The following is a 27,316-nucleotide window of genomic DNA, read 5'->3' on the forward strand; positions in this document are numbered from 1 at the left end:
CCCACAAGTATCCAATCCACAAATGCAGCATAGGAACCTATGTAATAGCCAAAAGATTCGAGAACTCTGTGTAAAGAATCTGCATGCTTAAGAAAATATAGAAGAGAGCAGACATGTAAAGGCAGAAATGTCCTTCACTGCACAAATGAAAAAGGAAAATTGAAAACTAGCCCCCTCACCCTTTGCTTACTACTTTGCAATGCTTTTATTTAAGTGGGAAGTTTAGCTTGTTCATTTTTTTATTGACACTTTTATTGTAGGGAATCTGAAGATATTATTATATATAAGTAGTGTAATCATGCCGCTAAGGGTACATGAAAATAAGTAGTAAGTATTTCAGGATATTTTCAGTATCCTCATGCACTCTTAGCAGAAATAAGCATGCAACCTATACATAATAATATTTTCAAGATTTACCACAATAAAGTGGCAATTAAAAAGAGCAAGCTATAATTTAATGTGCATTTCCAAGAGCAAAAAAACGGCAGTTATCATTTCAGCCTCTAACCCCTGCAAGCTGTCTTCGCCCAGACCTCCAGACCCTACTATAACTCACCACCACTTTAGGGTTTCCTAATTTTCAAGAAAACATTCAAGAGCAATGTAGATTTCCTTTTTTTTTTTTTTTTTTTTGAGCAAGGAAAGAAATTATATTGCAAAACCCACCATAATATTGTAAAATTATCTTACTAGTTTCCAGAGACTGCAGGGGAGGGGAATGAAAAGTTATTGTGTATAGAGTTTCAATTTTACAAGATAAAGTTCTGGAGATTGGTTATATAACAGTGTAAATATACTTAACATTACTGAACTGTCCAACCACAAGAATGGGATCCTAATTAGAATAAGTTATACTCCATGGATATATAATATGTCAAAATACACTCTAGTATCATGTATATCTAAAAAGAACAAATAAAAAAAGAAATTATGATAATCACAATCACCAAAAAAGTTACTAAAATGATAAATTTTAGTAAATGGGGGGGTACCACAATTTTTTTAAAAAATGCAAAAAAAAAAAAAAAAATTCTCATCAGATATTTCTGCTGCCCCTGACTCACCTTTGAAGCATTGCTACCAGGATTCCCTATTTGAAGCTCACTGAATTTGTACCCAGACTTTTTCTCTTTCCCAAATTTCTCTCCAGGAAACTTCAAATTCCTCACCCCTTTATATTTATAATCCCAATCCATTCACTGCTAATCAGGAATGTTGATGGCAAATCAAAATGTCCTCTGGCCAGCAGAATCTAATGTTCTTAGACGATGAGTAACATTGTTAGACATTCACCCTAGCCCAGAAAACTCAACAGAGAATTTGTTTCAACACATAGGATGCTGCTGGGCAAGAGGGCCCACCCATGTAATCCCAGCAACTGAGGGTAGCGGGGACGCTGAGACAGGAAGAGTGCAAGTTCAAGGCCAGCCTGGGCAATTGAGTGAGCTCCTGTCTCAAAATAAAAAATAAAAAGGGCTGGACAAAATGCCAGTGGCTCAGTGGTAAAATGCCCCTGGATTCAATCCCAGTATTATGAACAAAACAAAAACATGATGTTCTCACCCCAACAGGAATTCTGATGAAAAAAAAAAACTGAGATATTTAGGTTTTATACATAATATAAAAAGTAGAAACAGAATAATGGAAGCGTTATTCTGTGTAACAGCATATTCTCATTGCCTTATGACATAAAGTGTGCATGTGTGTAGTTTCGTTAGGTCCAAGACCACAGTGATTCTCTCTTACCTTCTTATAATGGCTCAGGTTAAGCAACAATGTATGACCAACAGTGTTCATTGAAATAAAGTTTCTGCCTGAGAAAATAGATGCCCAAAAGCATGAGAATTGTCTCTCCAGTTTAAAAATGGAGCTACCAGTTGATTTAAGCAACGTGGCATCTAAAGCAACTGGCATTTGTGAGCTGATGAGCTGTGCATAGGTTTGTGTTAAGTTAAAAACTAAAGAATAGGGGTTGGGGATGTAGCTCAGTTGGTAGGGTGCTTGCCTTGCACGCACAAGGGCCTGAGTTCAAACCCCAGTACAAAAAAAAAAAAAAAAGAATAACAAAAGAATGCCCACAGTGACCAGGTGACAAACATTCATTAACTTTAGTTTTAATAAAAGTAACACCTTTTCCATTCTCATTGCTTGACTTGGACTATATTTCTTATATTATCGTAGTTAAAATCCCATGCCGACTACGGACAAGCAATAAAGAAACTATTGATGTGATCATTTCTTTTCACAGCAGGAGGAGAAATTTGCCTTGTGAATGAATATTCTCCATTACTATGCTACTTTTTTTAAAAAAAAAATTATTTCCCACACTTTGGATACATTTATTCCATACTCTGGTTTAAAAAATGAAATGCTGCCTACCGAACAAGAGGAATCCAAAACATACATATTCAAGACACTGATTGGGGCTTGGATGAGGCCAGACCCCGGGGGGTGGCACTGCCTCTTCACCCTCTTTCTCCCATCTCCGCCTCTCCCCATGGCAGCTTGGGAGGACGATGGAGCTCCAGAAGGGTTTAAATTTCATGGCAGTTTGTGGGAACTGCTACTACCTCTGGTACCCAGCCCAATCACCGGGACCGATTTAACAAGATGAAGTAAGAGAGAAACCGCAGGGTCCTATTCCAAGAATGCCGCCTTGAGCCACACCAGGCATCTCGGCCATCAGTTCACAGCAAGCTCCTCCTGGGTGGATTCCGGCCTTTGGAAAGGGCCCCATGGGAGAGGGCCGGGCCAAGCATCCCTCCGCAAGGGGCAAAGCCGGCTTAAGCGTTTCCGTTTTCTACTTGGCCTCTGCAAATACTACTGGCCCGTCCACTTTAAACATGCAAGAATTTAATTTTCCTATCCCAGCTTCCCACACAGAAGATATATTTAGGAAGCTAAGCATTCTACAGTGGCTGAGCAGACTCTGTGTTTATTTCTTGATTCTCAGGGTTACCTATTTCTGGGGTGAATGGGGGTGTCTGTTTTAAACTTTTTGTATCTTTGGGCTGGGGCTGTAGCTGAGTGGCAGAGTGCTTACCCAGCACTGGGGTCGATCTTTAGCACAGAGTAAGATAAAATAAAATAAAGACATTCTGTCCATCTACAATTACAAAAAAATTTCAAAAATTTTGTTGCATCGAAATGTCTCAAAATTAACAAGCATAGTTTGTTAAAACTAAGAGGAAAAACAGTCCAGGCTAATTCCCATCATAAAAATTCTATTATCTTAGAATTTTAAGTATTTTAAGAACTGATATTTCCATAGTATCTACATTATAATCCAAGTAAGCACTACCACTTATAACTTATGCATTATATTACATTAGAATAAAGTATATTTAAATCCTTTTGGTTGATGTAAGCAATGTAAAAGAGGGCAATAACTCAAGAATGTCTTCATGATTTTTCCAATAAGTTGTATCCTAATATCCTAATAACCACTAACTAGGCTTCCCAAAAATAAATTGAAGTTACTACAGTAATGTTCCAAAGTATCTATATGTGTTTTCTGTGTGGTCATAGCAGCCTAATTAAGAGATACTTTTCAACATGTGCACGAGAGAGAAAATGTTCGCTATTGTCAGTGCTTATATGAGCCTTTTAGAATTGCATTTCATGTTGAGAATTCTTCATTGTCTACCGTTTTCATTTCCCGATATTCAGCAATGTATTGATGCAAGACCTAAAAGAAGTTTCTGGAGAGGCTGCTTGGATAACAAGATATTATGGTTCTCAACTGAAGCTATGAAATTGTTTATTTGTGGAGGTGACATCAGTTTCTGGACTTATCAGACTCTGTCTGAGAAAAGGCAAGTTCAGTGTGTACCACAGAGACACCTGTCACTGTCATCTCCGATCAGATGGGAGGACTATAGAGCGTTTGAAGCTATTGCTCAATTTAGCAGGAAAAAAAAAATCACATTGTTTTCCAAGTACCTTTCCTTGGTGACAAGAAGAGAGCATCAGAAAACTCTGTGCCTGACTTGAAAATCCAAAGGGAAGCTTGTTTTATTTCACTTTGCACAGATAAAGATAAATTACTTGTTTTAAATATTCCACTCGATCAAAAATTTCACCAGGAAAGGAAATTCATCTAAATTGAGCACTTATTTTGCCAGACTGTGCTAGATATACTCATTACCATATTTAATTCCCACAACAATGTAAGAAAGATACTGTTATCTCCACTTTGCAGTTAGGAAAAGTAAGGGTTGGCAAGAATAAATAGCATGCCCCAAATCACAAATCTTCTGTGGAGCTGAGATCAAACCCACATCAATCTATGTTAATAACCATGTTTTTTAGAATGTTTATTGTAACTTACTTGATGTCATATCTTTTGCCTGATTATAAAACTATATTCCTCATTTCAATATAATTAATACTACATTATAGCATAGCTTTGGGTCATGATAGCATACTTTTGATCTAAGCAAGAGTTTCCAAACATCATAATATTACCAAGGTGTGAAACAGTCTTACTTTTGACCCAAAACCTGGAACTGTTTAAGGATTCTACCATCTTTCAGTGCAGAGAGAGGTCAGTCATTACTTCTTTTCCAAATAGAAGAAAACTGAAATTTGAAGAAAAGTAAGAATTTTTCATTTATCCCTAAAGGGTACATAGAATTGGGCCTTATTTCTACTAACTGTATGATCTAAAGCTCTACCAAAATACTGTCCTGCATAGGCATAGGAAATTTAGAAATCTAGTCCCAAGAAAGGAATCTGCACGAAGTAAGATTAACCTTCCACCTGCCCTTGGGCAGAGGCCCAAGGCCCACAAGTGAATATTATAAAGAGATGCTCGCTTTAACACCTACCTTACCCTGAGATCTCTTGCCCAACATTTTGCATTAATAGAGACATCAAGAGAAATGTTTGTCACTGCTATTCTTGCACAGGGCTTTTTTTGGCTTTGTGAAAATAGAAGTACCATGAATTACATGCTCAAACATGTCCACATTCTTGGCAAAGCAACAAAAAAATCTTGGGGGTCAAATCGGTGATAAAGTATCTACCAAATGGATATTTTATAGCTACACTTTATAAATTACCAAGGAATGTGCACTGGATATCAGAAAGTCAGAACAAATTTTACAAGACTGTTCCAGAACTACCATGGCAACCAAATACAAGAAAACCTCCACCTATCAAAGTAATTCGAGCAGCCCATTCATTCCACAAAAAGTATTAAGGAAAAGTGGGGACTAGGAAATTTATTTTAGACCAAAATTTGGTCTCAAGTTTCTCATCTGTAAGTGGACACATAGTAGTTTATGCAGTTATTGCAAGGATCAAGTAAGATTGTAATCCCCCCCCAAAAAAAAAACAAATGCCGAATGTTTTCTTTGATAAAAGGAGGCTGATTCATAGTGGGGGAGGGAGGGGGAGGATGGGAGGAATAGACAAACTCTAGATAGGTCAGAGGGTTTGAGGGGAAGGGAGGGGGCATGGGTTATTAATGATGGTGGAATGTGATGATCATTATTATCCAAAGTACATGTATGAAGATATGAGTTGGTGTGAATATACTGTGTATACAACCAGAGATATGAAAAATTGTGCTCTGTGTGTGTAATAAGAATTGTAATGCATTCTGCTCTCATATATAAATAATTTAAAAATTTTAAATAAAAAAAATTACAAAGTATATATATATATGATTATTTGTAGGGAAACACCCTTTACTGAGCAGGCACTCATATACTGGGGGAATTTAAGTTTTGAGAGATTGCAGAATGTAGGGCACGCAATAATCTCCTGACAACATCCATTTTTAATAGGCAAGTTTTTAAGGCTTCAACAGAGGCAATCAAGAGACAGTCCATTCTCAAATAGTGACACCCACAAGGTATTTTATATGCCTTTGCAACCCAACTTTTATTCTTCCATAATGGATTGTGGCAGTAAAAAATTCCAAGAACCATAATTGTGCAGTGAAAGCCCGTGAGACTGCCCATAAAGGCGGCCTTCTTCTTGTAATGGGTTATTCCCTTTGTACACAAAGCATTTTCATTGCTTTCAAAACAGACTTCCTGCTGCAGAATGGCTTAAATGCATGTGCTTAACACAGAAGGAAGAATCTGCTTTTAGGTGTCATTTTTCTGTTAGTTGTTAGTTTTTCTGTCTCAGTCCTTGCTGTCTTGCTTTTTTTTTTTTTTTTTTTTACTCATGCCCCAGAGTGTAGAGTAAAGGTTACAGGCAGCAACTCTAGACAAAGACAAATTTAACCAAGTGTACTAATAACTCAGGGAATGTTTGTAACAAATCCAATCACACCCTTCACTCAATAAACATACACTTATTTAAATGTGTTTAGTTGGAAGGCTGAGAAGGTTCTGTCTGCTAAGGAAAAGGAAAACAAATTCTATATTTAAAGGGGAAAAAAATACAAAGACCTCTGAGCTAGAAAGCATCCTGTCAATTCCCTGCCTCATTAAAGACCAATGAAGATGAAATCATCTCATTGGAGTAAAATAATTAAATAGATTTAATTTCTAATACATGTCAGGTAGAATTAAAGCTATAAAATTCGAATGGACTTAGTGATGCTTTAACAGAAATTTTATCTGGATAATTGTCAGGGGTACTGAGAATCCTGTGGAGAATGTTCCACAGACCAGGGTAAATCATTAAAGCTCCCAAAGGGGGGAAAAATGTTTCTTCCAATACAAAAAAAAAGTAAAATTCACAATCCATAATTTGATGTAGGAACAAGATCTTGAATATGCTTTCATTTTTTAGTTTCAAAATATGTTTACTTTTATTTTCATCTAATTTCCACGATGATAAAATAGCTTTGCGATAATAATATAAAAGGGAAAAGTAGTAAGTGGGGGGAAAGTGTTATTATTTTACAATCCCAACTGCACCAGCAGCAGCTTACAGACTAAGCAAGCAGCATGGCATGCAGTGTGAGCACAGGGAGGCTGAGGAGCTCTCTATGCTGAAAAGAAGAGGACATATTGGTGGAGGGAGGAAGGGAAATCAGATGTCAGGAACCAGGAGAGCTGGGTCAAAGAAGCGTGGGGGACCAAGGAAGAGGGAGATAAGATGACTGACAGCTAGAGAGGAAATTTTAGGGATTAGGAAGCTGTGTTTTGACAGCTGTGTGGTAATCACTGTAACCCTCCCACCTCCTCTGCAATCATCATTTATTCCCCCATGAGAGTACTCTGTTGAACCAATGGGCCGGTAGTAGATTGCTGCCATACCCAGAACTGCTGGAGACATGACAATGTGGGCTCCTCCCAGAGCCTGAGTTGCTCTGGGTTGGTTTTTAGAGAGCACCCCAGAAGTTGGGACACCATCTCCTCCAACATAACCTAGTTGCTTCCAAGGCTTTTAATGACCCTGTGCACCTGGCAAGGTGATAAGAACTGAAGCAAACAGAAAAGAACACTGTGTTGGGTGGAATATGGGCCCATTCTTGGTTCTTTCTATCTCCACCAAAGTCTGTCCTGGATCAGAAGTCCCAAGCTCAAATGACTTTAGGACACCAGGCACACCCACAATTGGAAAAAACTACTGAGTATAAGATACAGTTTGAGCATCCCTAACCTGAAAATCCCAATGCTCCAAAACCCAAAACTTCTTGAGTGCAGATATAATGTCACCAGTGAAAAATTCCACACTTCATCTCTGTGATAGGTCACAGTCAAAACACAGGTGCACTAAAAACACTGTACAAAACTATCTATCTGCATAAGGTGTATATGAAACCTCAATGAATTTCATGTTTAGAAACGGGTTCCTTCCACAAGTATGTTTGTGTATGTATACACACACATATGCAAATATGCATATGCATATATATGCAAATGTTTCAAAAAAATTTTTTTAAATCCAAAATACTTCTGTTCCCAAGCATTTTGGATAAGGGATACTCATCCTATAGTACAGCATGTCAGGGTCTGTTGGAAGCTAAAGATTACAGATCCCTCCCTAGAGGCTTTTAGAATCCATAATTAGGAGGAAAAGGTGGTGGACAAGCAAAACATCTGTGTGAAGAATTTAAGATCTTTATTAGTTTTGCCTAAATGCTCGATGACCAACACCACATAAAAATAAATAAATAAATATATTATGTCCAACTACAACTAAAAAATAAATATTAAAAAAAATTGCAAACTCAGAAGCATCTGAGAAAACCTGACAGAAATATGGCCTCAAATATCCAAGTTAAGTACTCAAAGTTAAGTACTCAAGTGAAGGACTGACCCAAGCTTGGCATCCAGGTATTTTAGGCAGAACCTCTTTCTAAAATCATCTTTGCCAAAAATCACCATATAGCATCCAAAGAAATTTTAAAATGTCATGAATATCTCCTAAAAGAAAAAAAAAAAAAAACTCTGGTGTATTCAAATGAGAAATCTTTTAAAAGATCATCCGGAAACCATACATACACACAATTTTTTTTTTTGGTACTGGGGATTTAACCCAGGGGTCCTACATCCCCAATCCTATTTATATGTATATATGTATGTATTTTTGAGGCCTCACTAAGTTGCTTAGGATCTCACTAAGTTGCTGTGGCTGGCTTTGAACTTGTGATCCTCCTGCTTCAGCCTCTCAAGTAGCTGGGAATACTAGAGGCGTGAGCCACTGTACCTGGCTACAAATTATTTTTCTTGTGGATCAAACCAAGGTTTTCAGAAGGTTTAATTCACAATGATTATATTCCACTAAAAGTTTTCCGAGAACTGTGGAGGGGCAAGCAGTAGAGCAAGAAAGATTATTTCAAAGTCCTGGAAACCATGACAAATTTTCTTTGCAGAGTTTATTGTTAAATATTAGCCTCAAACAGGGCCAAAATCCTAATGGCCCAGAGAAATCTCATAGCAAAGAGGGGCAGGAACCAATCTCTTTTCCAGATTCCAGAACTCCTGAAAATAGGAGTTTGATTATACTATAAGCATTTGATGTCTGGGTACCTAGCCAGGGTACTCCCTGAGGGCTTCAACCTGATTTCAGAACTCCAGCAATGCAAATATTGAGGACTTGGAAGCTCCCATTCTGTGTTCAAGTCAGTCTTTTGCAATTAGGCCATTCCCCTTCTCACTATCATTTGCAAAACTAAGAAGGAAAGCAGAAAGACTTACCTGCAGCTGCTGGTCTAATTCTGGAAAGACCAAAGGAATAGGGTCTTCAGGAGGTGTATCATCTAAAACATGAAAATAAAATGATTCTTCACTAGAGAGCCTTTATCTCTTAAGCGTCACCCTGCTGGGACCAGCCTTGTAGTGCAATAGTTAAACTGTCACTATCTACTGCTTCAGTTATTTTCATCACTTCAGTGGTGACAGAATGTAAGAGAAATTTTGCTCATTTTATGTACACATAGAAGCATGGAGAGGTTAATTGGACTGACTAAATTTAAAACACACACACACACACACACACACACACCCAGGATCCTCCAATATCCTGTCTGGTAACTCTACAATTAATAAGGGCTACTTTGTCTTTCAAAATTCCCACATTAGCCAAAACCAAAACATATGACATGCAGGAAAGTGCTTAACAAGGTGTTAATGAGGTGGCCAGAACAACCTAAATGGGGCAGAACACTCCACTGAAAAACAGAAGCATTAGTTGCACTGAAGCGTCACAAACATTGATGGTTGTGCCCTCTGCTCTTACTACAAGCCAGCACCAACAGGCAGCTCACCAGGAACTCGCTCTGGGTTACAGCAGGTAGGACAGCAAGCCACCCACACACCAGACAGCCCTCCCCACCTGAGGCAGAATCCACAGACTTGTTTCAGGGCAGCTGGAGCCCAGACAGCTGTAGCAACTGTCCTCAGCTGCCCCATCCTCCTTCTCCAGAAGCACTCACATGGACAGACTGGCAATAGACTAGCTAGATCAAAAAATGCAGTCTCAGGACTGGGGTTGTGGCTCGGCAGTAGAGTGCTCGCCTAGCCCTGGCAAGGCACTGGGTTCCATCACCAACACCACATAAAAATAAATAAATAAAGATATTATGTCCAACTACAACTAAAAAAGAAATATTTTAAAAAATGCAATCTCAGAAGCATCTGAGAAAACCTGCAAGAAATATGGCCTCAAATATCCAAGTCACTGGGGGCTGGAGATGTAGCTCAGTTGGTTAGAGTACATGCCTCAGATGCACAAGGCCTGGGTTCAATCCCCAGTACTGCCAAAAAAAAAAAACCCAAGTTACCCAAGAATGTCTTCAAGAAGAGCCTACTGATCCCACCCTGTTACTAGAGAAGAGCCCCTTGGTAAACAGCACCTCCATCTCTCCAGGTCGACTCTGGCTCTCAGGGGCCATCGTCCATCCTTCTCCAGTACCTACCCCAGTACATGACTATTGAGAATACCACAAAATACAAACTAAAAGAACAATTTTTTTTAAAAAAAAGCCATTTTAAATTATGATAAATCAAGGAAAGATAATGGCTCTTTATATTCTCACTAACATAACCAAACTTATTAATAAAAATTGATTGTGTTCTTTTTGAACTAGAGGAAATGATACAGGCTTTATTCAATGAAGAAACAAGTACATTTATGTCAAGAGGGATTCATTCCAGGACTTCCCATTATACCAAATCTGAGGACATTCAAGTCCTTTATAGAATGGAGTAGTATTTATGTATAACTTCAGCACATCCTTCCATATACTTTAGATCATCTCTAAGTTACTTCTAATTCTACAATTAATTGCTATGTCAATAATGTATAGCTTCTAGACTGTATTGTTTGGGGAATAATGGTGGGGGGAGTATGTACAACTTCAATACAAACAGTTTTTTTAAAAAAAAAAACAACAAAACATTTTCCATTCTCAGTTGAATCTACAGACAAAGAGCTCACAAGTCTAGCAGGCCAATTTTATTCCCTCCCAACTCACTGATAGCACAGCCCAAATAAAATGCAGTACATGAAGTACTCCTAGTTTCTAAGGGAATATGTCTCTTTGGAGACCTGGAAGATACTTACCAGAAAGATCATTTAAACAAAGGCAGTATTAACTTCTGCCAGATACCTCAGGAGTCTTGTCACTTAATAGCATTTGTTCTTTCTTAGTAAAGAGGATAATAATACTCCTGCTTAGAAATGGCTTCGAAGCAAGCAATGCACCACCTCACTTGAATCCATTTTGTACCCACACCTGGGCCAGTCAGTATATGTCCACAGGTTCATTGATGCAACTTAGTTTCACAGAAGACTCAATCCACAGACTCTTGGAATGCTATCTTCCTATCAAGACTAGGAGTGACAAATTCTAGCCAATTACTGTGGCCTTTTCAATTCACTCCATCACTTGCAGAGAACTGCACAAAAGGCAGAAATATCCACTTGCCACTGCTGACCCATTATAGAAAGAGCCTGCATTATGAAATTTATACTCTGTAAAACCGATTTTGGTCTTAGAGGCATTTAATTTATTTCAGTACAATTTTAAAAACCTAGACACCATGATTATTTTAGCTCATTGGGTCCAAGGCCAGAACAATTTGGCACAGATAATTGAGGACATATTATGTTTTGGCATCCCAACCCTAATAATCACAGACAAGCAGGCACTTGTTGGAAGGAGAAACCACTCTGTAAAGTACAAATGCAGACAGAGAATTCTAGAACTCTAGGAGATATTCAGGAACGGAACTCAGATGCTTCCTGAGACTTAATCCACCTCGCCTTCTGCAATGTCATGCTCCTTCCTGCTTAATTATTAAAAAGGGAGGAAAAATTATTCATTTTTTCTAATGTAGTAACATAGATAGAAAATAACTACTGTGACCCAGGATTAATGAAGTTCAATATTGAATCTATGCCATCATTTATAGTCATACATCAAGGTATATTATATGTGACTGTAAAGATAATTTTCCAGATAAATGAAGGCTTAAGACTGGACTTCTTAAGTTGAAATGAAAGTCTAATTGACATGAAAATAAACATATAATAGATGTTTTGGGAGACAAGCAAAATAAAAACCTTGTGTTAAAGAATGGATCAAGTTGGATTAACCGAAGCAGGAAATGGCAACGGAAATAAGAAAACCAAAGACAGTTGTAAGGAGACTACCAAGCCTGCAAGCCAACCCTGCATTTCACTGCTCCATGCCATCTGGTTTAGCTGGCATCCCTGCCTGCCAGGAATTTGAGGGCTCGAGAAGCAGCTCACAGAGCTGCCCCAAGTTGATGTGTGGGGTGTTTACTTTTAAACCGTAGCTGTCTTCTTTGACTGGTTTTAAAAATAGGCAAATATTCTAAAAGTGGAATGATGAATCACAGGAATGGGCCAAAAGGAAAGAAGGAAAATGACTCAGTTAGACGAGTAGCCCAGCTGTTCCACAAACATTTGGCCGAATCATTGTAAAACATTTTGACAGTGATACTGGATCAGAGTTCCTGAGAGCAGTTAAGTTTGTTTTGACAATTCCAGAAGCACGAAGTAGTCTGTACAGTAGCTATACCGAGAGACCCCCTGGGATGTTTAGCTTAAAAACAACAAGAAAGAAAGAAGGTTGCTAGATGTGTTTATAATAGAACGAATCATAGTGCAAGTATGTTTTTTATTAAAATTTATCTTACTCAAAGGTTATAGAGTGTCTGTTATGTGCAAAGCAGGGACTTAGACTCTATGCTAAAATGGTAAATTACCTTATATTTTTCAATGCATTAAGGAAGCAATTGGAAAGCACCTCATTCAAAACGACAATGTAGGTTTAATGGACCAAGCAAAATGTATCCTAAGGGATTTTTTAGAGGATGAAATATTAAAGAAAGAATTAAAGAGGAATTTTTAAAATAAGCAGATGTCCACTGCTTATTTGGCAAACACTGTGTGACTAAGCCAATGGTCCTTAAGATAGAACTTTCTTGTTGGTATCCCAACCATTATAACATACCATAGTACATTCTATGATGGGCTCGTCTCAGCATCTACCAAGCAGCTGTTGGGTTGCTTCCGTGGTGATTCTGTCTTCAGATTCCCTTAAACTGTCTTCTCTTTGTTTCTCCATGGAATGGATAAAGAGGACACACTGACTCTGTGATCCAAATCCTCACTGCCATGCCATCTGAGTTATTAGAGAATGCCTAAGCCGAGAGGAAGCAAGCAATCCTCTGGCCCAGTCCTCTCAAAGCAAAGCTAAGGACAAAGACTCAAAAGGGAAAAGAGCCCCCCAAGACTTCATGATTGGTGGCCATGTGAGATGAAGGGGTATCTCCCCTCCCAGGATTCTTTTTAACATGCTACTCTGCTTTTCTTCACTTTCTGGCCCATGGATTCCCAGGCTTATATTTCATGAACCCCTGAAAATTATCCCCCAGTATTTGGAATCATGCCTCGGAGCATCCAACTTCTTATTTAGCTAGGGAAGATGATTCAAAAACAATTACTGTACATCAATAACATCTCTTTATGAGATAGAACATTTTAATGCCCAAATCATAAGAATCTTGGAATAAAGGAGCATCCATTCTGGATAAATTGATTGTGGACATGAGCAAACATACCCTAAAACAACCTCACTGTCATGCCCTTTTTATTTTTGTTTTATGAGAGAAGAAAACTTCATCAAAGTCTGACTTGGTCTACAACAAGTGTTTGAGAACCACTGTTCTAAACAATATCTTGATTGGACAATATCTTGATTTAACTTTGGGATTGGTTACCTCCCTCTCCCACTGTGCTCATCAGCATAGACATAATTGGAGTCTCAATTGGGAAATTCCAGTTTAGGTTGACACACAGAAGAGACTGTAACAGGAGAGGGAGAAGCCATGCCCAGAAGACAGACCCCTGCCACTCCACTCCCCAACTAGAATGCAAGAGATGGCCCTGCTCGGGATCCTCTGAAGATGCCTCTATTTCCTGCAGTCAGAGCCAGCTTCATGCACACATGACTGGCAATTACACAGACCACTTTGCCCACAAGGGACCCCATGCTTGTGTTAATGCTCTGTTATAATGTCTTGAATTTTTGTAATTTTTGAATGAGGAGCCCTGCATTTTCATCTTGCTCTGAGCCCCACAAAGTATGTAACTGGTCTTGCCTGCAGAATGACCTCTGAGTCCTGGTGTTCTAGAGACTGCCCTGCAGGGCACCAGGGACAAACTGTTGATTTAAAGGCAGATAAATGGGGTTCTGAGGCTAATCCTGGGAAGTGTCTGCCAGTGAAGCTCCCAACCACTAAAGACACAGTCAACAGGAACAACATTCAGTAAGTAGGACAGTATTTCGAGTTGGTCACTTTTTAATTGGTGAATGTGAATTGTCAACATAATTTCTTTGAGGCAATTTTGTCCTCTGAAAAATAGGCAGAGTATTTAATTTATCTCAGAGACTTGTTATTGATGTCAATCACTTAGCCTAAAGCCTGGCACCTAGGAAATAATCAGTAATAATAATGGATGCTTCATGAAGTTTATTTTCCATTCCTTGCACCATAAATCCAACCAAAGGTAATGTAAAATTAAGGCAGTTGTGTGTCCATGTATATGTGTTTGTGGAGGTAGTATTTGGAAGTGTTACTCTTTATCATCTGAATAGTATGAAAAGAACACCTTGGTCAAGACCTCTGATTCTACTTACTTCTCTCTTGACAGTTGGAGATTTCCCTGGTACAGCCATTACCTCGGAGCTTATGGATTTACTCTTTTTGTCTAAATCAGAAGTTGAAAAGTTATTTTCCTATCAAAGCAAACACTGTCTTTAGAAAATATTGTAAAAAAATTTAACTAATACATAAAAGGCCTTGAGTACTTTTATTCCAAATCCAAACTGAGATTGATATTTTATTTTTAGAAATAAAAAAGTGATAGACAGCTGTCAACACACATTTCTAATACATCAAAAAACTTCTAAAACTTTTTTTAGATACCTATGTTCTTGATAGATCATCACACAGTTTTGAGCCACATCAAAAGCTTTTTAAAACTTTGCTTTCTACTGATTAAACATTAGAGATGTGAATTCTTTAATGTACATTGGATTTTCAGGGCCACAAAATGAAAAAAATATAGGTATAGAGATGGATATGGATGTGAAAACAGAGATGGATAGAGGTAGAGATTTGGTATGACCCCCCCACAGGAAATTATCAATTCTTTACCATTAATAGACACCATATTACCCTAACCAGTACTTAAAATGATCAGGCAAGCAAGATCATGCATCAGTGGACTCAAAGACATTTTTCTACAATGGAAGACTTGATTGAGTTGAAGAACACGTTTTATATTTCTTAGAAACACTCATCTATTCACTATTGTAGCTATCATTTATTAATCTCATTATTTCAGCCTTTTATCAGAATATTTTGACTGACTTAGCTTATACTCCTTCAAAAACATTTGCTTCAAGAAGAGACTCTTGGGAGCTGGGGTTGTGGCTCAGTGGCAGAGCACTCGCCTTGAACGTGCAAGGCCCTGGTTTCGATCCTCAGCACCACGTAAAAATAAATAAATAAAATAAAGTTATTGTATTGTGTCCAACTACAACTACAAAAAATAAATATTAAAAAAAAGAAAAGACTCTTGGACATAGAGTCAGCCCTCTGCATTCATAGATTCCACATCTATAGATTCAACCAATTATGGATCAAAAATATTGGAGAAAAAATATTACATCTCTACTGAATGTGTAGAGACTATTTTGCTGGTCATTACTCTCTAATCAATACAGTATAACAGCTGTTTTTATAGCATTGACATTGTGTTAGATATTATAAGTTCTCTTAAAATGATTTATAGTATTCAGGTGGATGTACATAGATTATGTGCAAATGTTACATCATTTCACATGAAGGACTTGAGCATCAACAAGGGGGCCTGGAACCAGTGCTGTCAGAAACCTCGGGATGACTGTATATGTGTTGTGCATCACACGACTAAGTAAAACTTTACCTCTTTTTCCTCTTTCCTACAGCAGCATACGAGAAGCAACCTTTCTTCACCATCACCCGGGACCACAGGAGAGTTATCTGCTGTCAGGGACACACAGGCTTTTCTTACTATATGGCTAGTGGAGTAAAAGTAGCCCGAGGGCCTGGCTTTGAAATCCTAGTACTATTTATTAACTTCTTGATTTGAGATTACTTAATCCCCCTAGCCAACACTTGCACATTTATTAAATGCACATGACAACACCTTCCTGCAGGGTTGTTGCCAGGATTAAATTGAGGAGATGACACAAGTAAAAGCACCTGGTGCTCAATCAACACTCTCTTTCTGGCCTTTCTTTACAACCTTAAGCAACAGTCACAAACCAGTAAGTCCCAAAGAATCTTCATTGATAATAATGATCTCCAAATGGCCACATTGTACTACTGATTTTGTAAATCTTCAATAAACTTCTAGTGTGTTTCCCAACTTTGTGCTCCCTGCAGGATGCAAATGTAGGAGAAACCCCCTCTCACCCAGCCTTGAGGAACTTTCTTCTGAATTTGGTCACCGGGTTCTGGGGCAGCTTTAAACACAGACTCAGGCTGGCACAGATGAATCGAGAGAGTTCAAAACGTCTGTCCTAACTCCTCACTCCTCTTAATGCCATCCTTATCAAGTTGCCTGGTATCTAGTGGGATTTATCATTTAACTTCCTACTGAATGGGTATGAAAAACAAAGAAAGAACAAAACACGGAGAGAGATAAAAAGGTAAACCTCAATATTTACTTAGAGTTTAAGTGTAGATGAGGTTCTCTAGAGTCTTTCCAAAGAAGAAGGATTAAGAATCTGGAGAGAAGAGAGTACCAGAAGTATTTGGGCTCTAAGGATAGGGAAAATCATACCCAAGTTAGGGAAAGTTGAAGAAAGGGGACAATGACCCTCAGTTTTACTAAGAGCCAGTTTCACACATGTACACAAAAAACAACCACACCATTCCCAGCTTGTTAAATTATGTTCAAGGTGAATATTTCAGCTACTCCACAAAATTCTTACTTCCATCCCCATATTTGCAGAGAAAATTATATTGTCTTAAAAAGATACCAAAGAAATGGGTCCTGAATTTTTTCAACTAAATGACATATGATTAATTTGTGCCCAGACATGAAAAATTCTAATGCTTGAAAGACTTTTTAAAAAAAAAAAAAAATGTTAGCAGCTATCAGCTTGGGCTGAAACTGGTGTCCTTGACTCTTTCTAAATAAAAACTAAAAACAAAAAAGAAAGAATGCTCCAAAGTCTAATTTTACATGAGAGTGTGCCAGATTTTAGCTCAGCTGGAGAAAAAGAAAATTCTCAAGTAATTAACATGAAATCCTAAAGTCTGGATGGATAGCTCTAAACTTTCTTAATTGGAGAAGAGCCCGTGATTCTCTAATAACCCAAGAGGTAGGATTCATACTTCTCTTCTGCATATTTTTATTGAGAAAATTAACTCCATAAAGAATGTAGATTAGAAAGTTAACTCTTTGGGATTCCTCATTTAGAAGTAATAAGGATCTTTTCATTTTCTTATTAAAGACAGGCATCTCTGTTTCCAGGAATTACAATTAGCTAAGTATCTTTTCATGAAGGGCTCTGACGGTAAGATCATAAGATAGATGATAGATAGATAGATTTTTTTTTTAATTTTTACACCAAAACCTTGCTTCCTTTATTTAAACTCCTGGAATTCCATGGTCTATTTGAAGTCTGTGACTTGTTCTGCTTTCAATGAACAATGACCAACTAACACCCATCCACCAAGGGCAGTCTGTCCATCACCCAGTTCTGTCAACACTTTCTTCAAAACATACTATGAATTCAGTCATCCTGTTCCATTCTTAAATCCAGATTCTCATCACTTGTCTCTCTGTACCATTATACAAGGCCTCTTCCATTCTCTCATCTCTCCACATCCTGAACTATTCCACCAAATTTTTACCATTATCATCATCTTAGTCTTTTGCTTAAGGACTTTTGAAATGCACTTGTTTCTGGTCAAGTACAAACTCTTTTGCTGAACTTTCATTAACTTTAGTCTGTTGCTCAATAATTCCAGTCTATTGCTATTTAAATAACATTCCCCACATTGAGCCACATTGCCTGGCTCAAGACAGGACTAGGTAGGAAGCATGATGTTATTCTACAGTTCAGACTTCTACTCCAATGACTATTCACTATTGTTATTTTCTGGATATACCATGCTCTTCTTGACTTTTAGATTTGGTTCATGCTTTCTATTTGGAGAAGATATGTACCCCCTTTTTTATACCTGGAATCCAGAAATGACACCTTTCCTGCATTGCCTTTCTATAACTTACTTGCCTTTAAGTCAGGTTTGGTTATTACATTTTCCAAGAAGCTGTTGCCAACATGGACTTTTTTCCAAATATCTTTGCCTTATAAAGCTCATGAGAGGGATCATGCTGTACCCTTCTTTGTGCATCCCATTACCTTTGGCAGAGAGTTGGAAACACAGAAACTAAATAAAGGTAAGTTAATGATCAGAGAAGGAGCAGGACACTCACAATCCACGAACAAAATAACTAGTCCCTAAATAACTACAGCCCATTTGCACTATAAAATCTACCTTGAGGGCTGGGGATGTGGCTCAAGCGGTAGTGTGCTCACCTGGCATGCGTGCGGCCCAGGTTCCATCCTCAGCACCACATACAAACAAAGATGTTGTGCCCGCCAAAAAACTAAAAAATAAAATATTAAAAATTCAAAAAAAAAATCTACCTTGAGCCATGCATGTAATCCCAGTGGCTCAGGAGGTGAGGCAGGAGGATCACAAGTTCAAAGCCAGCCTCAGCAGCTTAGCAAGGCCCTAAGCAACTTGGCAAGACCCTGACTCAAAAATAAAACACAAAAAGGGCTGGGGTTGTGGTTAAGCATCCCTGGGCTTGGGGTGGGGGAGCTACCCTGACGTCAAGTATGAGATGTAGGTGGGATATACAACTACTTATTAGTTTACATTTGCCTTAACACTACAAAATCAATTATCACAATTATGAAGAAGAGTTGAATGCTTAATTTGCATCAAGTAATTTGCTAAATATTTAACCTATATGGTATCATTTCATTCTTATAATAATCCTGTTACTATTATAAACATCTTATGGAAAACTGAATCCCAGCAAGTTTGAATCCAAGATCACACAAATAATGATGGAGATGGTCTAGAAATTATGAATCTCCAACTCCAAAGCCCTATGTCTTTAACTTCTATAATAAATCATCTCAGGAATACGTGCAAAACAACAACAACAAAAAGACCTAAAATAACTGAAAGGTCAGGTTCATAAGAAAAAAACATCTCAATATTTATAAGCAAAGATGTCTCTTTTTTCTTGAACTCTGTTTATTCATCAATAAATAAATTCAACAATAAGGAATTACCTCCAAAATTAACCTTAGCTTCCCATTTACTATTAAGCTCTTGGATGTTTTTCCCCTAAATGTGTGGTCTGAAAGCCACAAGCACTGGAATTCAAAAGGCACGCACAGCTTGCATGACCACAAGTGTCTGTGTGACACCCTACATGCTCCTTATTCAAGAATTTGAAGGGAGTGTCCCCAAATATCTGCAAAGCATCTTTTTGTACACTCACAACTTATGTGCATGGAAAAGTTCAGAGTTCTGGCCCTTACTAGTCTTTGAAATCTTGCATTTATGGCATGTATAAACACAGGAGGAGACATTTCTTTTTCTTTGTAAAGAAGTAATGAATCTCCTGAATTGGAATATACAAGACCTTTGAACATGCATTTTTAAACTTTTTTTTTGTTCTAATTAGTCATACATGATAGTAGAATGCACTTTGACACAGCATATATAAATGCAATATAACTTCTTATTCTTCTGGTTACACATGATGTAGAATCACACAGGTTGTGTAATCATATATGTATATAGAGTAATAATATCCAATTCATTCTACTGTTCTTCTTACCCCCATACCCCTCCTCTCTGCCTAATCCAGAGTACTTCTATTCTTCCATAGTCCCCACACCCTTATTGTGAATTAGTATCTGCATATCAGAGAAAACATTCAGCTCTCAGATAAACACTTCAGTCGGGCCAGAGTTGAGAAATACTGAGCCTCAGCTCCTGCCTTAGATTTTCTCTGTAGGTGCCCTTCCTAGAGATAAGGAGACATATTAATCATAAAATAAAAAGTTGATTTTTCCATGTTCATCATAAGCCTTCATACACATCTTTTTATGAGGCTCAAGGATAGGCATTACTTACAATAAATTATAACCCCTTTTTGAAACTACCTATTAAAAAACATGAATTTTAAAAGTGAGCATTCTTAGATAAAGAAATATGAAATATATACATAAGTAAGTTTTATTCAGTCATAAAGAAAAATGAAATTGTATCATTTGCAGGAAAATGAATGGAACTCGTAGACATTACGTTAAGCGAAATAAGCCAAACTCAGAAGGTCAGGGGTCGTTTTCCCTCTTATGTGGAAGCTAGAGAAGAAAAAGGAAAAGAAAAGTAGAGGGGGCAGATCTCATGAAAATCAAAGGGCGATCAGTAAACTAGAGGAAAAGGACAGCAGGGAGGGGGAAGGGAGGGAAAATACTAGAGATTGATGTTGGCCAGATTTTATTGTTACATTATGTGCATGCACAAATATGCAAGAACAAATTATACCATTATGTACAACTATATTGCACAAATTAAAAATAAGAGTAATGGAAAAAAAAATGGGCATTCCTGAGATGTTTAAAAGAAAACACAGAGATTGGAACAAAGCAATTTGAATTCATTGATGAAAATCATGAGAGCTTCCCATCAGGGACCAAAAGAGTTCAAAGACTATGGAAAATAAATTACATTTTGTACTTCAGGAAGATTTCATTCATGCAGCCCAAATATCAAGATTCACTTTATATGGCTCTCTTCTGATTAGTGCATTTATTTTCTGGTCCAAAATGATGATGTAATAACATCAATTGGGATTTAAGCAAGTCTTATATTCTGAAATTTTATTTAAAAGACTATTCATTATGACAGAGCTTCTTCTTTTCATACAGGACATGAGCAGAAGAAAGAAACCATGCAGTTCCTTCCTTTGTGGGTTGTGAATTTGGATGCATCTATCTTGAGAGCTACTCACTTACACACTGACTTTCCCTGAAATCTTGGATTTATGAAATGCGTTTAAAACTGAAAGGATTTTTCTTTTTTCAATTAGAGAAGGAACAGGGAATAATGAAGAATTTGGACATGTGAGTCTAAGGACCTGAATTTAGAATTCTATTACTTTTGAACAGAGTGGTCTCTAGGTCCCAGTCTCCGTTTCTATAAATAATGTTCATACCTTCATCACACGGTTCTTTTAGGAACTGGAAATAATAAAAGTGAATCCAAATACAAAAGAGAAGTGCAACTAATGGCAGCTGTCACTTCTGTATTAGGTTGGATTAATTCACCTACTGGGCGGGTTTCTCTCCACCACTGTTTAATATAGAGTTACCCCAGAGTGGGGACATCCTACAACAGCAAGTCATGGGAAGAATTCTGGAAAAATAGATCACAAAGAGTCAAGGCATTCCCCTCCCCATTCTGCAATTTGCCCTCCATTGCAGACCACATGGTCCGGAAACTCCAGGGTAGATGTGTCACTTACATAATCACCTGGTATAGTAACCCCAAGAATGCATTGACTGTGTCACATCAGAATTCACAGAGCCCAGCTCCTTACTTCACATTATTTTGGAAAGATCCTGTCCCTTTTCAATCATTAATTTTTAAAGCATCACACTCACATAGTATTACAGGGAGAGAAAGAGAGAATCAGTCCTCAAAAGACCCCTAGTTTAAACGGTAATGCTGTTTGAACATGTGTTTTAGCAGGTGGTGTTAAGATAAGAACAATGGCCAATGCCAGTGGAGGAGAGCCAAGCCTTCCTTTCCTAGCCGCTGTGACCTCCCACCACATGAGGTCCCTCGTTCAAAGGTGGTGCAATTCAATATGTGTGTTAAGAGGTCACTGAGGGGAGCCATGACGAAGGGCTCTAAGTATGGCAACCTCACCTCAGACCTTACTATTTCCAGAGGCCCCGCCTCACCTGCCCCATTCATCACTCCTGCTGAGGTCTGTTTGTTTAGCCGGAAGTGTGGGAGCACCAGCAAGAAACCAGTGAGAAACCACTTCAAACTCAGGCTTCAACAAATGTTGCTGGAACCGGGACAGTGATATTTTTACATTACCTAACCAACTGCCAGCTCTTAATCAACATTTCCTCGTGCAGTTTTAACAATGACACACTCTGCTATCCTTAGGAATGGTTTTTATCTCCATGAATCTTACCCTAAAAGAAAGCTAAAAAAGGGGAAAGAAAAAAAAAAAAGAAGAAGAAATGAACTAAGACAACCACATCAATATGGGGAAAGACGTTGCCCCAGCCATTTCTGGAAGCCACAGCCTAACTGCATGATGGAATACCATATACCTTCTCATCATTAAGTCATGCACACATGCAAATTTAAGCATCCTTGTGGAATTAGAGGAGGTGATGGAAAGGAGGGAATGAGGAAGGCACACACACCCCCCCCAGCAGAGCATACCTGGGGCGTCATTGAGGCTGAAGGCGATGCGTACTGGCTTATCCGCAGGTACCCTGGCTGTGCTGATCATGTGGGCACCTGAGGCCCGGCCTTCTCCTGGGTCTTCCAGCTGTGAGGACAAAAGAGAGCTCTTGTCACTTTACCCAATATCACGCCTCTGAACGCCCTTGGAAATTAGAGGGGAAAGTTGGTAAACGTCCTTTTCCTATTTCAAAAGTATCCACTTGCTCCATTAAATTTTTTTCTGGCTTATACAGAAATTACTTTAGCAATACACATCTAAAACAAATGAAATGTGGCAAAAATCTCTACCTACATCACTTTTTAAGTATTCCTTCACACTGAAAAGTTCTATTATAGCTGGGCATGGTGACACAAGCCTATAAACCCAGCTCAGGAGGCTAAGACAGGAGGATCATGAGTTCAAAGCCAGCCTCAGCAAAAAGGGAGGCACTCAGCAACTCAGTGAGACCCTGTTTCTAAATAAATAAATATTTCTGTGCTATAAGAGAATTTAGCCTAAATACACTTTAAACAAAATATTTGATAATTGGTGTTCAGAGAGACTAAGGAAAGATATTGTTATAAATACACGATATCTTTGTTATTTAGATATTTATATTTAACTTTTCTATTTTTGGTCCTGCTTCCCCTAAACCTTCTACTCTCCTTCTCATGTAGACAGCAAACTAAAAAACCTGAATGATATTTTAAGGAAAATGTCTCTAAAAATGGCAAAATATAAATATCTCTTTAGCCATCCTAGCAAGATTCTGGGAATTGCTGTAGTCGGACATTTTCTCAAAGCAAGGTTTTTTACTCTTTCCCATAACTTTTCTGTATCTAAAAATAGATTTTGGAACACTGAATTTTGTTTTTACAATTACGTATAGGTCCAAAGTAAGTGCATATATGCATGTGTAGTTAGACATCCATGTGTTTAGAATCATCTCATCCAGTATATGCAAAGAGAATGCACTTATATTAAACACCTAGTACAGCTTTGGAGAAAAAAAGAAAAAACAGCATCTATCTATCACCCAGTTAGCATCACATTGGGCCCATTCATTTAACACAGATAGCAATACACAAATAAGCACCCTACCCTCCATGTATTATACTTCTAAGCTACAAAGAAACAGTGGCCTGACGCATTGAAGAAAAGGGCAACATAAAGCTACATTTTCTTGCTCAAGATTCCTTCTGTCTTAACTCTGACACATGTCTCTGTGGTTTCTTCTGCTTAGAGTCAAGTACTTTGCTAGCCACCTGTTCCTGGAGAAACAGCACAGACTATCTCAAGTTTAAAGAAATCATCAAAATCCCCAAAAGTTGTAGTTAAAAGAAAAAGTCTTGCTATTGCACATTGTATAATCCCCAGCCGCCTTATCATAATATCAAAGGACAGAAAGCCGCACTCCTTTTTGGGTAAATCTCCCAACAATGTCCTGCAGCAAGAAATAAAGCACAAGAGATGGATATTTACCTCCAGAATTTTGTAAAGAGATCTCTAGTACAGTTTCCAGCTACAGGAAATGGAATTGATAACACAGCTGATTACAACCCCCTCCCCAGCACAGCAGAAAACATCTGTCTGCCTGAGATGGATTCTGAGTTCCACACAGCATCTACCACAAGACCCCCTAAACCAACTTGCCTTTCCATCCCACCGCCTCGGGGAACAGGACACTGTGTCCTGCTTTCGGCAGTAGACTGTGACCAAGCTTTGGTTAAGGTGCTGGTGCTCTGAGCAGTTTGTTCGCTTTTCACACCTGTCGCCTTACCTCACTTAGTTGAGTGTCTGCACTTGTGTAATCCAGGACCAGCCACTGCCTTGGCCAGTCGCTGCCTTTGTGGAGTGAAGACTCAGTGAGCAACCCAGTTGCACCTGCTGCATAGCAGCCGCTGACACTCTGAGGAGCAGGGACAGCTGTCAGGGCTGCACGCTGCTACCTGCTCTGTCCCAGACCCCAGCGTCCCACGGGACCTCCCTGTTCCGCTTTCCTCCACAACCCCTCTCTCCTTTCCTTGCCTCTCCAACAGCCAGGATGTTGTCATGTTTCTAGAAAAAGCAAGAGCAAAAGAAAACCCTCCTCCTGTCAGAGGCATTGATAAACAGCAAGTTGTGGAGAGTCCAAATGTTTTAATTCATTAGTCCTGGCAAACCTAAAATACAAACAGACTTGCTTCACAAGACAGGAATGTCTTCAGCGTGACCCAATCGGTGTCTGTGTCTATTCCAGCAAACTGGCAAAGATAGCATGACTCTAGTCAGCAAAAATGTCCGCTGCTCCAATCAGCTCCGCCAGACCAGCCAATTTGGACAGGCCACAGGCCAGCTCTCAGATGATAGCAGCGATGATCCTGGTTAAGAACGTGAGGTTTGAGGTTGAGCCCATGTTGGGCTTGATGACTTGATCCATTGTACAAATGCAACCAACCGCAAAAGGGTCAATGGTAAATAGGAATGGAGCATGAGGATTTTTCAACCTTTTTAACAATTGTAAACTTGGAAACCAAGAGTATTTAAAAATAGTTGGACCATAATGTTAAATAATTTAAAACAAACAATATTAAGAGAATGCAAAGACAAGCCAGAGGCTGAAAAAAATTCTTTGCAAAACACGCACATGTTTTTGATGTCCAAAATAGACACACAAATCTTCAATTCATCAATAGGAAAATAAACAACCCAATCAAAAAAGTGGACAAAAGATCTGAACAGACAGCTCACCAAAAAAGACATACAGATCACAAGCAAACCTATGAAAAGATGAACAACTTCATATACCATTGGGAAATCACAAATTAAAACAGCACTGGCAACACTACTACGACAACAGCCAAAATCCCAAACAGTGACACCATGAAAAGTTGGTGAGGATGTGAAAAAATAAGAACTTACATTCTCTGATAGTGAGAATGCAAATGGTACAGCCACTTTCAGAAAACAATTTGACAGTTTCTTACAAAACTTAACAAACTCTTACCACACGATCCAGCAATGACATTCCTCAGTATTTACCCAAATGAACTGAAAACTTATGTCCACACAAAAACCCACACACAAATGTTTAGAGAAGGTTTATTCACAATCCTCAAATCTGGGAAATAACCAAGATGTCCTTCAACAGGAAAGTATACATACACACTGGAGCATTCGGACAATGGAATATTACTCAGGGATAAAAAAAAATGAGCTATAAAGTCTACAGATTGTATGACTCCAACTATATGACCTTCCAGAAAAGATGAAACTATGGAAATAATAAAAAGATCAGTGGTTGTCAGAGGTTCAGGAAGAGAGAAGGGAGGGATAAATTGTGAAATACCGAAGATTTTTAAGGCAGTTAAACTACAATTGCATATGATCCACTGCCATGGTAGATACATGTCATTACAGATTTGTCAAAACCCATGGAACCTACAGCACAAAGAACAAACCCTGGTATAAACTGTGGTACTTATGTAATAATAATGTATTAACATTGGGCCATAAGTTGTAACAAATGCATCACATTAATGTGAAATGCTAGTTAGTAATAGGGAAATTAGAAGTGAGGAGGATGAGGAAATATATAAGAACTCTGTACTTTTCACTCATTTTTCTTTTTTTGGTAACCTAAAACTACTCAAAAAAAATTAAGTGACACATAAAAGGGCTTAGCAAATGTGTTAGCTTTTCATTGCTGTGACCAAAATACCTGACACAAACATATGAGGAGGAAATTTGTATTTGGGCTCACAGTTTCTAAGGTTTTAATCCTTGGTCAACCAGCTCCATTGCTTTGGGGAGAACATTATGGCAGAAGAACATGGTGGAAGAAAGCTGCTCAGTTCATGGGAGCCAAGAAGCCAAGAAAGAGCTGGGGACGAGATCAGCCCTTCCAGTGCACACCCCAGTGCACATCACTTCCAACTATGCCCTACCACCTAATGATATATTCAAAATTACTAATCCACAGTATGGATTAATCCACTGATGAGTCTAGAGCTCTCGTGATCCCATTATCTCCCTAAAAACCCACTTCTGAACATTGCTGCATTGGAGGCCAAACCTTCAACACATGAACCATCGAAGGACGTTCCAGATCCAAACCAAAATCTCTTTTCTTTGATCAAACGAATGGAAAATTAATTTGTTATGATATAAATAGCTATAAAGTTGTATGGATTCAGACAATTAAAACATTCACACAAAAAACTATTCTTCCAGGAATAATTAGTACTGCTTGAAGGTTATTTTATGGTTAGGAATATCACCTTACATAAAGGATTGTAATTTATCAAATGAATTGTTTGTCCACTATGCTATTTTCATCTTCCAGACAATCCTATGGAATAATCGTGGTCAGTATTGTCACAGCTCCTTGACAGATGAGGAAACTGAGACTCAGAAAAGTTCAATAACAAGCTCAAGGACAAATAATCATTGTAATAAAGGACTCAGCTGCCAGTTTTCTAATTTTTAGTTCATGCTCTTTCCACCACACCAGGATGCACTCGATTAAACATTCAACTGACTTTTTAGTTAAGAATAAATCTGACTCCCAGCTTTTGGCTGGAGGAGATGAAGGTATAACTTTCTTCTATGGTCCAGCATTCAGGTTCAGCCAACATCAGTCATCTTTTCACCTAAGTGCAACCCAAGGAAATCAAAGCTGCACATCTTGTGTGTGCCAAGTAGATATGGAAGTGAATATCATATCCGAGTAAGCTCCCGAATCAGTCCCCTGGGTCTGCCTTCAGAAAAGCAGATGATGGCATTGACATTGCCAAGGCAGTCTGTGGCTTCCAATGAAACTGACAGT

The 27,316-nt window shown here is 38.4% G+C and overlaps 1 protein-coding gene across 4 annotated transcripts in view; it reads right to left on the minus strand.

Annotated features, from left to right (window-relative positions):
• The window catches only part of Map3k7cl (MAP3K7 C-terminal like), a 45,842-nt gene extending 21,473 nt beyond the window's left edge, over window positions 1-24,369 (minus strand). The window contains exons 1-3 of one of the 4 annotated variants that reach the window (XM_071615797.1): window positions 24,290-24,369; window positions 22,506-22,614; window positions 9,111-9,172 (exon numbers count right to left, since the gene is read on the minus strand). In XM_071615797.1, the coding sequence (XP_071471898.1) occupies window positions 9,111-9,172; window positions 22,506-22,575 (132 nt within the window). In that variant the 5' untranslated portion in view covers window positions 22,576-22,614; window positions 24,290-24,369. The other 3 variants (XM_027929219.2, XM_027929220.3, XM_027929221.2) reach the window with 3 other exon arrangements.
• Between the last annotated feature and the right edge of the window lie 2,947 nt (window positions 24,370-27,316).

Source organism: Marmota flaviventris, chromosome 8, assembly GCF_047511675.1.
Source record: "Marmota flaviventris isolate mMarFla1 chromosome 8, mMarFla1.hap1, whole genome shotgun sequence".
Classification (NCBI taxonomy): Eukaryota; Metazoa; Chordata; class Mammalia; order Rodentia; family Sciuridae; genus Marmota; species Marmota flaviventris.